The sequence below is a fragment of the Myotis nattereri genome, assembly GCF_964212035.1.
Source record: "Myotis nattereri genome assembly, chromosome: 1".
Taxonomy (NCBI): domain Eukaryota; kingdom Metazoa; phylum Chordata; class Mammalia; order Chiroptera; family Vespertilionidae; genus Myotis; species Myotis nattereri.
The window spans coordinates 197,839,756-197,856,634 of record NC_138075.1 but is presented as its reverse complement, the minus strand read 5'-3'; the positions used below and the strand labels follow the sequence as shown (position 1 = coordinate 197,856,634).

Genomic DNA, 16,879 nt, shown 5'->3' with positions numbered 1-16,879 from the left:
CAGACCAGACAGGACCATGGACAACTTCGAACGTGCCTTTCAGTACAAGGAAAAGCCACTAGAGGGTCTAGCAGAGACGTGACATGATCTGACTTCTCCTTTAGAAGGAATCACTCTACCAGGTAGCTGCTGTGTTGGAAACAGACCGTAGGGACCAAAGCAGAAGCAGGAGTTAGAAAGTTATTATAATAATCAAGGCAGGAAATGGTGACTTGGACCAGGATGATATGTTGGAGATAATGAAATGGCATCAAATTTAGACATATTTTGAAGGTAAAAGTAGCAGGATTTGCAGGTGGATTAGAAGTAGTGTCCGGGAAGACTTCAAGTTTTTTGAGCCATGGAGATATCAGTTCCTGGTGAAACTGAGACATGAGTAGATTCGGTTGAAGGGGGGAGCAAGAGAGGAAAGATCTGAGATTTCTTTTAGAGATGAATTTAAGATGGTTTTAAAATATTCATTCTTGAAAAAGTAGATAGACTAGGACAGAGTTCAAGGGAAAGGTTGAGGTTGGCATCCTTATCTCAGTCCTTGAGCCAAGAGATCACATGAGTGGAAATGGAGCCGGAAGGAGTTCAGGACAAGACTTGGAATACACAACACTGAAAGCGGCTGATTGTGGTTTAACTGTTCGGATGCTTAGCATTGTCATCCCCCAACCAAAACGTTAGTTCCCTGAGGCCATCTAGCCCACGCTATACAGTCCGCATTATACACTTTGCCTATGGTGGGTGTTCAATAAATATTTGGTAAATTAGTGAGTAGAGACATTACTTCGTGCCAAGCAATGTTTGGAGGGATTACCGAGATAAAGGAAAAGTATGGAATGGCCATATCTGGCATCTTTTCCAGGCCCCTTCACTCCTCCCGGTGAGAGAGAGAATGACTCCCGTGCTTGTTGAATTTGGGAAACAAAACTGAGCCTGGGAGGCTCAGCAGATTCCGGGCTCTAGCTTTTTCCAGAGGATACGTCTGATGTTCTAAGTAAGATTGCCATTTGGGCACGAGGAGAGGAAGAGAGGAGTATAAATTATCCCCCTTCAAATCTCAGTGTGTTGTTATATGGTCTTTTATGACTGCTTTCTTTTACTTGTACTGTTTTCCGTAAGGTTCATCCATATTGCAGCATGCATTAGTCCTTCATTCCCTCTTATGGCCAAATATTTTCCATTGTGAGGATATACCACATTTTGATTTTAGACATTTGAATTGTATCCACTTTTGGCTATTATGAATAACTAGAGTCCCAGTGCATGAATTTCGTGCAGGGGGGGGGGGGGGCAGGCCTCAGCCCAGCCTGCACCCTCTCCAATCTGGGACACTCTCACAATCTGGGACTGCTGGCTCCCAACCGAGCCTGCCTGCATGCCTGATTGCCCCTAACTGCTTCAGCCTGCCAGCCTGATCACCCCCTAACCACTTCCCTGCCAGCCTGATTGACGCCTAACTGCTCCCCTGCCAGCCCCTGCCAGCCCATTAACCCCTAACAACCCTCCCCTTCCGGCCTGGTCACCCCTAACTGCCCTCCCCTGCTGGCCTGATCGCCCACAACTACCATTCCCTGCAGGCCATCTTCTGGCTGTGGGCATGGCCATCTTTGAGGGCGAGGCAGTCAATTAGCATATTCCCTCTTTATTAGATAGGATGCTGCTATGAACATCCACAGTCAAGCTTTTCTATAGACATATGTTTTCAATTCTTGTGGTTCTATACCTGAGAGTGAAATTATTAAATGGTACCAGTAGGTTTAGCTTTTTGAGGAAATTCCTATTCTTCCCGATGGATGCTCCATTTTATATTCCAACCAGAGATATGTGAAAGTTCTGATTTCTCCACAACATTTGTTACCACCTGTAGCCATCCTATTGGCTGTGAAGTTGTAACTCATGGAAATATAGATTTTCACTTTTCGGATGGATAATGTTTAAGACTTTCTGATGTGTCTATTGACCATTTGTATAGTTTTCTTTATTCCTTCCACACAGACTGGCTTGGCTCCTGTTTTAATTGTACTGGATCGTTTCTATTTCTTCCATTGAAAATAAAGCGGCGATGAAGACTTGCAGGCACGTGGTCAGTTAGTTTCGCTATTTGAATCGTATTCTGGAGCTGCATTTGGGCATCCCTGAGTCAGATGAGACAAATCCCGGGATCCCGCGCGGCGCAGGGCCCTTTTGCCTGTCAGGCAAGTCCCTGGAGGGTCAAAGCGCGTCCCCGCCTCGCGCCGCGTCATCGAAGTCCCGCCCGCCCGCCCGCCCGAGACGTGCGCGCGGCGCGAGGGGCCGGTCCGCGCCCGCTGGAGGCGGGGGCCCTGGGAGCGCGGAAGCGGCCGGGCCATGGCTCCCTGGGCTGGGGCGGCGCTCTGGATGCTGAACCCCCTGCGCGTTGTGTGGCTCGCACTGGCCGCCGCTTTCCTGCTGACCCTGCTGCTGCAGCTCGTGCCGCCTCGCTGGCTCCCCAGCTGCGCGCTCTTCCAGGACCTCATCCGCTATGGGAAAACCAAGTGTGGCGCGCCACCGCGCCCGGCCATCTGCCGGAGCTTTGATGTCCCCAAGAGGTAATGGCGCCCCGGGCCTGAGTGCCGGTGGCCGAGGCTCGAGCCCCGGGCGCCCGGCTCGCGCAGCCGGCAGGGGGCAGCAGAGGCGGGCGCGGGGCGGCGCGGCCCAGGCACGCGGCCCGGGCTGGTTCTCCCAGGCGGCACGGTCGGCGGGTCTCCCAGCTCGCGCGCGTCCGCTTCGGGGCCCAGGGGGCGAAACGTCCCGAGTGTCCGCCGACACCGGAGAGCCGAGCCGCGTACACTATCAGGGGCGCAGGAACGTGAACTGGCGACGCACCGCACGGAGTCCCTCCCTTGGGAGAAGTGGCAACTCTTCTGAATTTAGGCCTGGTCACCAGGAGGCAAATAAAGTCTCCTTTTTCTCCAAAATTCCCCCTTTCCTCTCCCCTGCACTCACTCGCAGCGGTTCTCAACCTGTGGGTCGCGACCCCTTTGGCGGTCGAAAGACCCTTTCACAGGGGTTGCCTAAGACCATCCTGCATATCAGATATTTGCATTACGATTCATAACGGTAGCAACATTATAGTTATGAAGTAGCAACGAAAATAATTTTATGGTTGGGTCATAACATGAGGAACTGTATTTAAAGGACCAGAAGAAGGTTGAGAACCACTGCTAGGGGCTTGCAGTCTACTTGAGGTGCCAAGAACTCACCAGAAATGAGGGCAGGCCGGCCCTTTGCGCCTCTGTTTCCATTTTTTCCCCTGCCCTCGACCCCAGTAGCCTGGAGGAAGGGCGAGATGCTGGTCCCCACGCTTGGTGCCACCTCCTTTGGTTGCACTGACCCTCCTAACCCGCACCTGGGCAGGTGCCCCTGGAGACAACTGTCTATGATGGTACCTGTTAGGCAAACCTGATCCCGAAGCTCCATTTGAATTTTAATAGATTTCCTAACCAAAATCAATGCAAGATTACAGTGTTGGGACTTAAATAGAATGCTTTCAGAAATTGTAAAAGTTATAGTTTGATTTTTTTGGTTTGGGGTTTGTTTGTCTTTTTACTTTGAATTCAGAACATAGCTGGTAAGAGTCAGCCAAACATTTCTAGGTGGTAGAGATATAGGAGTTTTTTATATTCCATTAGAAATATTGGAGACCTCAAAACATTATTTTCATCACTGCAAGGAAACTGTAGTTATTTCCCACCAGATCTTGTTATTTGTTACATTAGTTAAGAAACACAATTATTACTATATCAAAGACTTGTTTTTTAGTAGTGGTGGTACCTATATTTCCGTACATTTGGTTTCCTTTGTAATCCCCACATATTTTATGCTTGTCATAACATTTTGAAAGGGGGCCTATAGCCTTCATCATACTGCCAAAGGAGTCAGTTCGTGGAAGAAAAATGTTGAGAACCCCTGCTCTAGACTCTACACTTTCCATGCGTTAAATTTGTCTTGTTTGTAACCATATCCCTGATTCAATGCCTGACAAATAATAAGGTCCTTGATCAATATCTTGTGAAAGATTTTTTTTAAAAGGTTTTAGGTTGAGTCAGATTATTAGTTAACTTGGGTGCTTGCTCTGAGAGAGACTTTAGATGAGAGAGGTATCTTCTCTTTCATTCATTTTTAACTAGTATTTATAGAGAACTACTGAATGCCAGGAGCTATTTTAGGCTCCTTGGAGCTTTTGTTCTTGTAAGACATACAGTAAATGTATAAACAAATCTTGTAAAACAAGCAAAATAATTTCAGGAGTTAATAAGTGTTTCAGAGGAACCCAGCAGGGTTACTTGATCCAGAGCTGGACTGGTGGGGGTGGCAGCGACAAAGCTGAAAGAATGATCCGAGGGGTGGGGCAGGAGATGAGTTCACGGCTCCAGAGAGCCTTGCAGGCCTCCGTGGCGATTAGCCTTTATTCCGAGTGTACGGAAAGCCATTAATGGCTTTAGGGTGAGGAAGGGAGCATGGCATTGTGATTTATGTTTGTTTTTTTCTTAATCCTTTCACCTTTTCTCACCCAGTCCCCTAAACGCCCTCCCCTCTCACAGCTGCTAGTCTGTTCTATGTCTCTATGAGTCTGTTTCTATTTTGTTAGTTTATTTTGTTCATTAGATTCCACATATGAGTGGAATCATATGGTACTGTGCTTGTCTTTCTCAGACTGGCTTACTTCACTAGCATAATGCTCTCCAAGTCCATCCATGCTGTCGCAAAAGGTTAAAATTTCCTTCTTTTTTACCGCCGGGTAGTAAATATCCCGTTGTGTAAATGTGCCACAGTTTGGTTTTTTTTTATCCAGTCATCTACTGATGGAAACTTGGGCTGCTTCCATATCTTGTTTATTGTAAATAACGCTGCTATGAACATCCGGGTACATTTATTCTTTTGAATTAGTGTTTCCAGTTTCTTCAGACATATTCCCAGAAGTGATTTATGTTTTGAAAGGATGACTAGCTGTTGTGTGGAAAAGACTGCGTAAGAGGTTATTATGGGGTCCAGTCAAGAGGTGATATATGGATTGGAGTGTTAGCATAATAGCACCTGCTTGTCCTGTAGGTGGAGATGACATTAAAGCACTTAGCCCAGGGCCAGGGCCTTAGTCAGAGGAACATTCGTTTCCTTTCTTAGTCAATCCCTTAACCCCACTCTGGGCCTGGCATCAGTGCTGGCAGTCAGCAAATATGTATTAAATCAGATCATGTCTCCTTGTCCAAAACCACTCAGTGGCTTCCAGCTCACAGGAAGAGCCCAAGACCCTTGTCCCCACCACCGCACTGACTTTGTTTCTTGAAGTTTATTCTCTCCGCACCACCCCCCCGCCCCCACCATGTGACTCCAGTCCCGTTTTATGGGCCTCTTTGCTAGTCCTCTCTCTACCTCAGGGCCTTTGCACTGCCTGTTTGCTCTAACTGGGAAGTGTTGCCCCCAAATAGCGACATGGTTTATGCTCTCACTTCCTATAATTCTGCTCAAATACCTTTTCAATAAGGTGTGCCCTGCCTATCCTGTTTAAAAGTATATTCTATCATCCTAGCATCCCTTCTTCTCTTCCCGGCTTTAGTCTGTTCAGTAATCATTACTGCCTACTGACATGCTGTAAAACTTACTTTGTGTGACAGTATAAGCTCCATAGAGGCAGGAATTGTTGTCTCTTGTGTTCCTTGTTGTATACCCAGAGCCTAGAGCAGTCCCTGGCTTATAATAAGCACGAAAATATGTGCTAAATCAAAGGAATGCTTGCTCAGTGTTAAGCCCTGGGTTACCATAAGGGTCATCTTATCCATGTTCCCAAGGGCTAGGAAAACAGTGCTTCATTTAAGCAAAGTGCCAAGGGAGGAAAAAGAGGCTAGAGCTGGGTCTTTTACTGGTAAAAAAAAAAAAAAAAAAAAAAAAAAAAGCAAGAGATATAACCTTTTCAAAAGTAGAACATGGGAATAACCAAGATGGCGGCATAGGTAAACACCAGAGATTGCTGCCTCGCACAACCACTTCAAAAATACAACTAAAAGACGGAACGGACATCATCCAGAACCACAGGAAGGCTGGCTGAGTGGAAATTCTACAACTAGAAGGAAAGAGAAAAGCATACCGAGACTCAGAGGAGGTGCGGTGCTGAAGTAAAATACAAAGGTGCAGAGGTGCATGCGGGGAGGGCTGGCGGCTGAGGTCACGATTGTCTTTTTCACTCGGGAGGGAGTCTCAGGCTCTGAGCTCCAGTTCTGGGCGAGTCTCTGGGGACCCAGACTCATACGGGAGAAACGGGACTGTCTGGCATCAGTCGGAACTCGAGGGCAGCTTTCTCTCGGAGGCACATGCAGCGATTGCCGGGGCCTCTGAGGACAGGACTGAGAGCAGCCATACTGCTCACTCCACCCGACCAGTAGGTCCCCTAGGGCTCCGCCCCACCCAAGCCATGTACCGAGGCTTTTGCATATGAAAGGCCCGGCCCTTTGTAATCTGAAAATTACTTAACAAACTGCAGCTGCCCAAGGCCCTAGAGCAGCTTGCATTGCTTTACAGCTGGCTTCTGCAGGGTAGCCTCAGGCAGAGGCTAGATTAGCACCTCCTTAGTTCCAAGAGCTAGTGTACCCAGTGGTCAGAGTGGGACCATCCAATTATAACTCTGCAGATCCATAAGGGACACACTCAGGGGACAGACTCAGTGAGCACCAAAGCCCCACTGAAGCAAGTCTTGCCCCATAAGGGTGTCTTCAGCACAGAAGTTCTCCCACCGTAGACACAGCTGATTCTCACAGCCAATTGGCCTGGGTGTCAAATCCTCCCAGTGTTACCTACAACAATCAAGGCTTAACTACAACAAGACTGTGCACAAAGCCCACAAGGGGGTGCACCAAGAGTGTCCACCTCAGGTAATTGGGGAGGCTGAGCCACCGGGCCCTATAGGACACTTAGCACAGAAAGCCACTCTATCGACACAACGAAGCATAAAAAATGCCGAGACAAAGAAACAGGACACAAATGACAGAAATGGAGGAAAGCAAACTACTGGATATAGAGTTCAAAACCACACTTTTAAGGTTTTTCAAGAACTTTCTAGAAACCGCTGATAAATGTAGTGAGATCCTCAAGAAATCTAGTGAGACCCTCGATGTTGTGATAAAGGACAAACTAGAAATTAAGCATACAGTGACTGAAATAAAGAATATTATACAGACTCCCAACAGCAGACCAGAGGATCGCAAGAATCAAGTCAAAGATTTGAAATGCAAAGAAGCAAAAAACACCCAACCAGGAAAGCAAAATGAAAAAAGAATCCAAAAATACGAAGATAGTGTAAGGAGCCTCTGGGACAACTTCAAGGGTACCAACATCTGAATTATAGGGGTGCCAGAAGAAGAGAGAGAGCAAGATATTGAAAACCTATTTGAAGAAATAATGACAGAAAACTTCCCCTACCTGTTGAAAGAAATAGACTTACAGGTCCAGGAAGCGCAGAGAACCCCAAACAAAAGGAATCCAAAGAGGACCACACCAAGACACATCATAATTAAAATGCCAAGAGCAAAAGACAAAGAGAGAATCTTAAAAGCACCAAGAGGAAAACAGTCAGTTACCTACAAGGGAATACCCATACGACTGTCAGCTGATTTCTCAACAGAAACTTTACAGGCCAGAAGGGAGTGGCAAGAAATATTCAAAGTGATGAATGCCAAGAACCTACAACCAAGATTACTTTATCCAGCAAAGCTATCATTCAGAACTGAAGGTCAGATAAAGAGCCTCACAGATAAGGAAAAGCTAAAGGAGTTCATCACCACCAAACCAGTATTATATGAAATGCTGAAAGGTATCCTTTAAGAAGAGGAAGAAGAAGAAAAAGGTACAGATACAAATTATGAACAACAAATACACATCTATCAACAAGTGAATCTAAAAATCAAGTGAATAAATAATCTGATGAACAGAATGAACTGGTGATTATAATAGAATCAGGGACATAGAAAGGGAATGGACTGACTATTCTCGGGGGGGAAAGGGGTATGGGGGATGCGGGAAGAGACTGGACAAAAATCGTGCACCTATGGATGAGGACAGTGGGTGGGGAGTGAGGGCAGAGGGTGGGGTGGGAACTGGGAGGAGGGGAGTTATGGGGGAGAAAAAAGAGGAACAAATGTAATAATCTGAACAATAAAGATTTAATTTTAAAAAAAAGTAGAACATGTTTTCTCTAAAGGGAAATCAGGCAAACAAAACAAGCACTAGAATGTACAAAATGCAGGAGTAGGAAAAACAGGCTGCCTGTGCATCAGGAACACCATGGCATAAGTAGGGCACAGCAAGATGTGGCTTAGCAGCTTATACCAACATGCTCGAGTGATTTGGTTGGCTTTAGATGAGGTATAAATGGGTATGTGTAATGCAGGGCCAGGAAAGCAGGCTCAGGCTGGTCTGAACTGCATGAATAGGAGCACTGCAGTGTGACTACCTTCAGTCCTCAGGGCTGGGTCTGAGCAAACCTTGCCACTCACTGTGTGACTGTGGGTAAGGACCTTAACCTTCCTGAGCCAGAGTTTTCTCATCGGCCACATCAACTGTATAGGATTGCTGTGAAGATGAAGTGAAATCATCTTAACTGGTCTCCCCGAGACTAGACTATTCTCTGCCTGGTTTCCAGAGGGATGTTCTTTTGTTTTGTTTTCTAAACTTAAAGAATCGTGAAATGAATGAATAGTGCTCTTTCTTATTGTGGTAAAATGTACATGACATAGTATTTACCGTTTTAATCCTTTTTGAGTGTATGCCTTAGTGGCTTTAAGTACATTCACATGTTTGTGCAACCATCACCACTATCAGCTTCCAGAACTTTCCTGTCAGCCAGAGGGATTTTTAAAAACATAAGTTATTACTTCAGGTCACTCTACTCAAATTCACCCCTCCCCCCACCACACACACTTAATCAAAGTCAAGGTCCTTACAAGACCCTGTATCATGTGTGCCCTCCCCCTCACCATCTAGCCCTCTCCACACAGGTGTCCTTCACTGCTCCTCGGGGCCTTGGTGGTTGTCATTTCCTCTGCCTGGAAAGTTCTTCCCCCTCAAATGCACAAGGGTTACTCATTCTAGCCAAATGCCACCTTGAGAGAGGCCATCCCTGACCATCTGTCCAGGGTGACCTCCCCTCTGTGCCATCACCCAGCATTACCTGGATGTCCACAGGCTCTTTTGTGGACTGACCACTGAAAGGTAAACTTCATCAAGGCAGGGACCTGGTCTGATCGCTCCCTGCTGAGTGCCCCGCTCCAGCAACGGTACCTGGCATGTGTTAAGTGCTCGGTAAATATTTGTGAAAAAATGAAATAGGTAAAGCTGCTCCTCGAGAGCAGACCCCTCCCCTTCCGTGGGAGCCTGCAGAGCAAGGTGCTGCTGCCATCTGCTCTGCTCCTGCCTCAGACCAGACTTGGGCTCGCTTCTAGGAAGTGTGTCTTTTGTTTTGTTTTGTTTTAATTTTTAGAGAGAAAGAGGAAGAGAGAGAGATAAAGAGAGGGAAATATTGATGTACTGTTCCACTCATTTATGCATTCATTGGTTGCTTCTTTTATGTGCCCTGATTAGAGATTGAACCTGCAACCTTGATGTATTAGGACGACGACTAGAAAGTGCATCTTAAGGAAAACGCTGGAAGGCAACCAAAGGCCAGGGGTCTGCAGGGTGGAGGGGGTTGTGAAATTAACACTGATGCATGAGCATTTGAAGAAACTAAGCTCGTGAGCCTGGAGAAGATCAGAATTAGGAACTGGACGGCTCAGAGAGGGCAGATCCAGTGATAGTCTGTAACAGTAGTTGGGAGAATTAAGAGGGTTACTGTGGAATGATCGGATTAGGTCATTGTTAGGCAGACGGGGTTGTGGGCATGGTCTGGGTGCACTGAGTTCTGGTGCACAGAATCTTCTGGATCATCTGGAAGAGGAGTCCCTGGGTTTATATTTAATCCTCCTGACTCCAGGTCATCTTACTTTGTCACAGTCTAACGAGACAAGAGGGAAGGGGGCTTACTATATACATGATCACTGAAGACCAGGGAAGGCCAAATGACCTCCAGGCACCTTGCAAAGTCAGAATGATTCTGAATTGGTTTGGATGGAGAAAAATAGTAAGTGGACCAACAAAGAAACCGTTAGGCCCTTGTGCCATATTAGGTGATTTCATTTCAGCAAACCAACATCATCTTTCACATCAAATTAACATTGCTAATTGTAATTTTTATTGGTTTTGTGGTTTTATTTGTATTTCATTTGTAACTGTTGATTGCAAAATAAGCATTGTAATTAGATGAGAGCTGTAACCCTCAGGAGTTGATACCTAGTTGTATGAGTTAATATTTGTCATCTAAGTAATTTAGGTCAACACAGTCTAGAAGACTGAATCGGAAGACCTCTAAGGTTTCTTAACCGCCCTGAGCGCCTGTAATTGTGTAAATCTTGTGTAACAGTCGTATGGCTATTGCAGTAACACTGCTCCAGATTTAGAAATCTCACAGATTTGGCTTGCATTTAGCACAATCCAGGAACTAGTTTGGAACTTGAGCCGAATCCAGTTACCCAGAGGAAAGAGAGCTTACTAACTGAACCTCAGCCTAAGTTTAACAGCGTCAATCATATTCTTGTTAACCTCAGGAGGCCTCTTTTTCTTCTGAGTTCACCGGTCCCATCATTTGAAAGGAAGTTTTTGACATCTGAACACCTGTAGGATTCAGGTTCTATTAAAAAGAGTAACTAGACCAGTGATGGAGAACCTATGACACCCGTGTCAGAGGTGACACGTGAACTCATTTTTTTGGTTGATTTTTCTTTGTTAAATGGCACTTAAATATATAAAATAAATATCAAAAATATAAATCTTTGTTTTACTACGGTTGCAAATATCAAAAAATTTCTATATGCAACATGGCACCAGAGTTAAGTTAGGGTTTTTCAAAATGCTGACACGCCGAGCTCCAAAGGTTCGCCATCACTGAACTAGACTCTGAGGATGGGGGGAGAGAAGAGAGGACACTAAAAAATAGTCTTACCAGTGGACATAGACACTGGGGCGGTGGGGGCTTGCCTGGGGTGGGAATGGCTGCGGGGGGGGGGGGTGGTCAATTGGGGAAAAAGGAGACATGTAATACTTTAGACAATAAAATAATAATAATAATAATAATAATAATAGTCTTTCTGTGTAATAAAGGGGCTCTATCCTGACAATTGCCTAACTTGTTTTCCCTTTGCAGGTACTTTTCTCATTTCTATGTCATCTCAGTGCTGTGGAATGGCTTCCTGCTTTGGTGCCTTACTCAATGCCTGTTCCTGGGAGCGCCTTTTCCAGACTGGCTGTACACTTTACTCAGAATTCTTGGGGCTGTGCAATTCCGTGGTAATCACAACCATTGCATCCTGTTCCTACCTCTCCTGCCTGCAGGAAGCTGTTCTTGGTATTTCAGAGCCACTGTGAGCAAAAAGAGTTCTGCCTCGTCATACCCGTCCCCGTGGGGATGCCCCCACGTCTTTCACTGAGATCTTGGCAGAGCTGAGAGTTAGCTCTTCATCCCCGACTCCACAGCAGTAGCTGGGTGGCGTACGGACTGGCTGCTCTCCCTCTGATACTGTTTGTACTGTTGGTAAATTTACATAGACGTCTTTAGACTTAGGAGAAAAGCTTTTAGGATTCCCTTGTGTTTGCCTTGAAACATTTATACCGTCCAACCAAAACCGTGTCTCAGAACTCCAGAAACGTGCTGGAAAATTACTTTTTGATCACTGGTTACAACTGTTATAGCATAAGGCTTTGGTTTCCTGATAAAATTGACTGTAAAGACATTGACCAAATGATTACAAAACAGACATTACATTTGCCTCAGATAAAGAACAATTTTAAAAGAAAGAGCTGAAGGTGAAAACAAAGTGGCCTCAGTGCATGTCAGGCGGGGAGAGGGGCAGAGGTAGAAACATTGTTCTGGTGCTGGCTCTGCTCAGCAGCCAAGCCACTGGCTCCCCAGGAACAATCCCTTTCTGTGTGACCAGAGCAACCTGTTGCAAAAGATGACGGTCAGAAGGAAAAGCACATGCAGTTCCTGTTGGGGAGGGGAGGGCACCTCACTGAGTCCCGCTTCACACATTCAAACTCATCTCTTTATTTTGTTTTTGTTTTTCTGAAGATATTTTTAAAATATATTTTTATTGATTTCAGAGAGGAAGGGAGAGGGAGAGAGAGATAGAAACATCAATGATGAGAGAGAATCATTGATTGGCTGCCTCCTACAAGCCCCCAACTGGGGGTCAAGCCCTCAACCTGGACATGTGCTCTGACCAGGAATCAAACCGTGACCTCCTGGTTCTTAGGTTGACACTCAACCACTGACTGGCATTTCTTCTGACTTCTTTTGGGGTAGAGGAGTGAAAGGCAGGTAGGAAGGTAGATCTCGGGGATTACAGTCTCCTAAAAGTATAATTTCTTTTTTTTTTTTTTTAACATGGAAAGGAATGCTTAATTCTTCCTGTCTCAGTTCCTGTCCTCCTTTCTGCCTCTGTGGGTGCCTGTCTCTTGTCTCCCCGAACCCTAGGGATCCCCCCAGCTGGGGCTGCTCAGAGGTCTCCCTGGAACTCTTCCTATCTTCATTATTATTAGTGCCCGGGACCCGAGACCCGAGACCAGAGACCCTGTTTGTGAGCACAGGCCCCTTCACAGTGAGGGCCACACCATCTCAAAGGCTTTCACAGGGTGAAGCTGAGTCAGGAGACCTGAGTTTGTCCAGCTCTGTCACTAGCTCACTGTAACCTTGAGCCAAATCTGTTGACTTCACATGGCCCACTCCCCACTGCTAAGAAAAGCAGGGGAGCGTCAGACTGGATGATTTTAGGCCCTTTCCTAGCTCTACTTTTGTTTACTACTATGTGCAACCGTAGGAATGTATAGTACTGGCCTCCCTCCGAAGAGAGACATGCTGAATGTGTTGCTTTCTGAATCGCAGGGGGTGAGCTGGCGCTGTCTGCATTCTTAGTACTGGTGTTTCTGTGGCTGCACAGCTTGCGGAGACTCTTCGAGTGCCTCTATGTCAGTGTCTTTTCCAACGCTGTGATTCACGTCGCGCAGTACTGCTTTGGACTCGTCTACTACGTCCTCGTCGGCCTAACTGTGCTGAGCCAAGTGCCGATGGACGGCAGGAATGGTGAGTGGTCCCTGGGCACTGTTACCCGAGTCACCGGGGGCCCTGGAAGTTGGAGAGCAGGAGGCCTGCCCAGTCCATAACGTCTTCAGTAAAGACGGTAAAGGGCCAAGTATTCAGGAGGGTCAGAAGAAATGGGACATGAGGCTTCCCTCAGTGGGGGTGAGGCAGTGAACTCATGTGGAGTAAGTCTGGAGACAGAGGAGGAGTGTGGTCCAGAGATGAACAGGGAGCAGGATCACCCACAAACAGGAGAAAGGGTCAGCAAAGACAGTGGCTTTCCCAGAGCCTCAGCCTTCCTGTGTGTGTGGGAAGGCGAGGGGTGAGACTGGGGAAGGGGAAGTTGCGGCGCAGGATTTGACCATAGAAAACCAGAGGAGGAGCGGGCGGCCTGACTCGGGTGGATACTTGTGATGTGAAGAGGGAGCAGGGAGCCATTTCTTTGCCGTTTAGGTCTTGGGACTGTGCCATTGGTCTCAGTTTACAAGGATGCCGTGGGCTGAGGACAGCGGAGTACTGCGGTAAATCAGAACTGCGTCTTAACAAGTCTGACCTCTTACTAACCAGGAAGGGGGACCCAGAATCATGACTTTTGTTTGTGAGGAGGAAGTGAAGTGGGTTTTATTTTGTGGGGAGGAGGTGAATATCTAGCGTATATGACTGTCGTTTTTGTGAAAACAATACGTGCTAACTGTAAGGAATCAAGTTGTTTGTGGTGACTGAAATGAATCTTTAGGACTGAGGTTAACTTCACCTTGCAGCCCAGGCACTGTCGGGTAGATCGCTCATGACTGTTGTCTCTCGGTCCAAGGCTTCATACATTCATCCTCGACAACTGAGACCAAGATCAGCCGTGGGCAAACTACGGCCCGCGGGCCGGATCTAGCCCGTTTGAAATGAATAAAACTAAAAAAAAAAAAAAAAAAAAAGACCGTACCCTTTTATGTAATGATGTTTACTTTGAATTTATATTAGTTCACACAAACACCCCATCCATGCTTTTGTTCCGGCCCTCCGGTCCCGTTTAAGAACCCATTGTGGCCCTCGAGTCAAAAAGTTTGCCCACCCCTGAGACGTTTCTAACCCTCAGTGAGGGAGTTTTCTCCTCAGGTTTGATTTCAGTATCAGCGTGCCCCTCTCTCTTGCTGTACTACAACTCAGGCCTTCATGGCATGAGGAATGGTTTTCAAGTACATGTTATTGATGCTATTTCTCAATTCATGAATTATTTATCGGCTTCAGCTACTCCGCTAGCATCTCTCCACCTAAGTGCTCTGAACTGAAGTATGTTCTTCCTCCCTGAGCTTTCTGCTGTGATATTCTTGTGCAGTCCAGTATCAAGGCTTGCGCTGTCGTTCCTGGGTGTACAGTATGGGTTTTCCACCCCAAGGAACTTGCCTAAGGACTTCGGTAACGTGCCAGCTTTCAGTTGCTTCGTTCCCATTGGCAGCACCTGTCCCTTCTGGAGTTTTCTCTGGTGGCCGGGCCCCACCTTCTGCCCTCACTCCGGTGTAACTAATGAAGAGAAAGCAGCCGTGGCACCCACAACAAGCTTTCCTGATACTCCCTTCTGCAGCTGTCTTTTGTTTCATCTATTTGTCCTTCATATGGGACAATATGGGGAGAACTGATTTCAGGAATTCATTGAGAGAGAATACACTGGGGCATTTGTCAGCTGCGGGGTCCAATAGAAATGGGCTTGGGGTTAGATGGACCTGAATCCGAGCCTGGCTTATTTAACTTCTCTTAGCCTCGAACCTTCATCTGAAATCAGGGATATTTACAGATTTCAGAGGATTGGTGTGAAAGTGAAAAGAAAGAATATCTCTCAACTACCCAGATCTCCACACCTCCTTGTCTTCAAGTCTAGAGACTCTCCCCCGTCACTCTGATCACACAGTTCTATTTTCTTTTCTTCAGAGTACTATCTCTACCTGAAATTACCTGGGCTATTGATTTGTTTACTCGATTCTAGTGGCAGCTGCCACTGGACTGTGAATGTATGAGGACTGGGATCTTGCCTGATGTATTCACTGTTTTATGCCTCACATCCACAACAGTTCCAAGCTCAGTCAACACCATTAAGTAACAAATAAATGAATGATTAAATGCTACACAGATAAGATGCTCAGTAAATAGGAGCCTTCCCCTTTCCTGCATGATAATTCCAGCTTACTCTTCCAAATCTTTTTTCCCTCCCAGGTAGTTTCTCGGCATTTAGAGTAGGTGACTGGGTAGTGATGTGAATTCCCAGACATTTGCTTCAACGTTTAATTCTATAGTGACTTGTTCTGAAAGCCCTTTTGATTAAAACTGAATTTTTCATATTTTGCTTACTTTTTACTTATAAAAAATAACTTTTTAGTTATATGGCTAAGCCTAGTGAATATTAAGAGACTCTAAGTAAGTAGATTGTTTATATAGACCAGGTTTAAAAGAAATCAACACAGGTAGACTTTGGTGGACTTTCCTTAGTCACTAGCTGTCATCTCGAAGTCCTACTCCGAGCTACCCTCATGGAATAGCATGATCCTTCTTCTCTTGCCTGAATCAGCTTTGTAGCGGGCTCCCTCTTGGCTCCAGAGCCTCAGGCTGGTTGGTCCCTGTTATCAGTGGACAACTTTGTTTCTTGAGCCAAGTCTCCGACCACCCCGACTGCTTCCTGCTGATCATAGGGAAGTCCTTAATTTGTTTTTCTGATGCCAGTACTTAAGAGCTCTGCATTCTTCTCTTCTTCCACATAGCTGGAGAAGAGAGGAGATAATACTCTGAGTACTTCTTTTCCTAAAACGAAATCTCTCTGACTAGGTTCTGTCTAATCAGAAAGGGATACTGTTTTGTTTTCCATCTTGGAGTTGACTTTTCTCCTCTTTGTGGGAAGCCCCCACCCTTGGCCTTCACTTGCAGTAGTTTTCTTGATTGACTGGAGCCCATCAAGTCAGCATTCTGCCTTCAGGGTCTCCCTAACAATGGCTTAGGATAGTAGCTCAGGGAAAGGTTTCAGAAAGTGTTTTTCTGACAGTAGAATATAAGAAAGAAGGCATAAATCCAGGCTTGGAAATTAGCAAGGTTGTCGCACCACACGAGAATGCATCACAAGAGTAGGAGATAGAGCTGAACTCTGTGCTAAAGCATTTGAGGAAGGAACAAGAGAATGTATCGTTGTGGAATTTTCTGCCAGGTGCCATTGAAGCTGCCCCTGGCTGAGGAACAAGTCTGCTTTGGTGTGCTTCCTCCTGTACTTGGGAAATTCTATCAGCATAGTTTTATAGCCATGAGGAACAGAATAAGTGGATGAGTGTGTTCTGCTGACTGTGTGATTTTTCAGTTCCCCGAGCCTCTGAAATTTTGCAGCATTGGCTAATAACACAATTCTTATTTCTGCAGTCTATGTGGTAGGGAAAAATCTCTTGATGCAAACTCGGTGGTTCCATATCCTCGGTGTGATGATGTTCATCTGGTCATCGGTCCATCAGTATAAGTGCCACGTCATTCTCGGCAATCTCAGGAAAAATAAAGCAGGTAAGACATCTTTTCGAGCCACTGCATGTGGATTTTAATACTCAGAAGTTAATGGTCCATGTACTTTCATCCTTTTCCTTCCTGCCCTCATTAGGTGGCTAATGGATCAAATATTCATTTTTGGTAAGACATCTCTCTGGGTCTTGATCTTCCCGTCTGTGAAATGAGAGCATTAGACTGAGAGTTCTC

The 16,879-nt window shown here is 46.0% G+C and overlaps 1 protein-coding gene across 3 annotated transcripts in view; it reads left to right on the top strand.

The window, feature by feature from the left end:
* The first annotated feature begins 2,276 nt into the window (after window positions 1-2,276).
* Window positions 2,277-16,879, top strand: part of SRD5A3 (steroid 5 alpha-reductase 3) — a 30,577-nt gene continuing 15,974 nt past the window's right edge. For 2 of the 3 annotated variants that reach the window (XR_013996315.1, XR_013996316.1), the window contains exons 1-4: window positions 2,303-2,558; window positions 11,237-11,379; window positions 12,974-13,171; window positions 16,556-16,690. Coding sequence is in view for 1 of the 3 variants with exons in the window: in XM_081097080.1 (XP_080953206.1) it covers window positions 2,338-2,558; window positions 11,237-11,379; window positions 12,974-13,171; window positions 16,556-16,690 (697 nt within the window). In the remaining 2 variants the exon portion in view is untranslated. Of the gene's footprint in view, window positions 2,559-11,236; window positions 11,380-12,973; window positions 13,172-16,555; window positions 16,691-16,879 lie in introns of all 3 variants that reach the window. The other variant, XM_081097080.1, reaches the window with a different exon arrangement.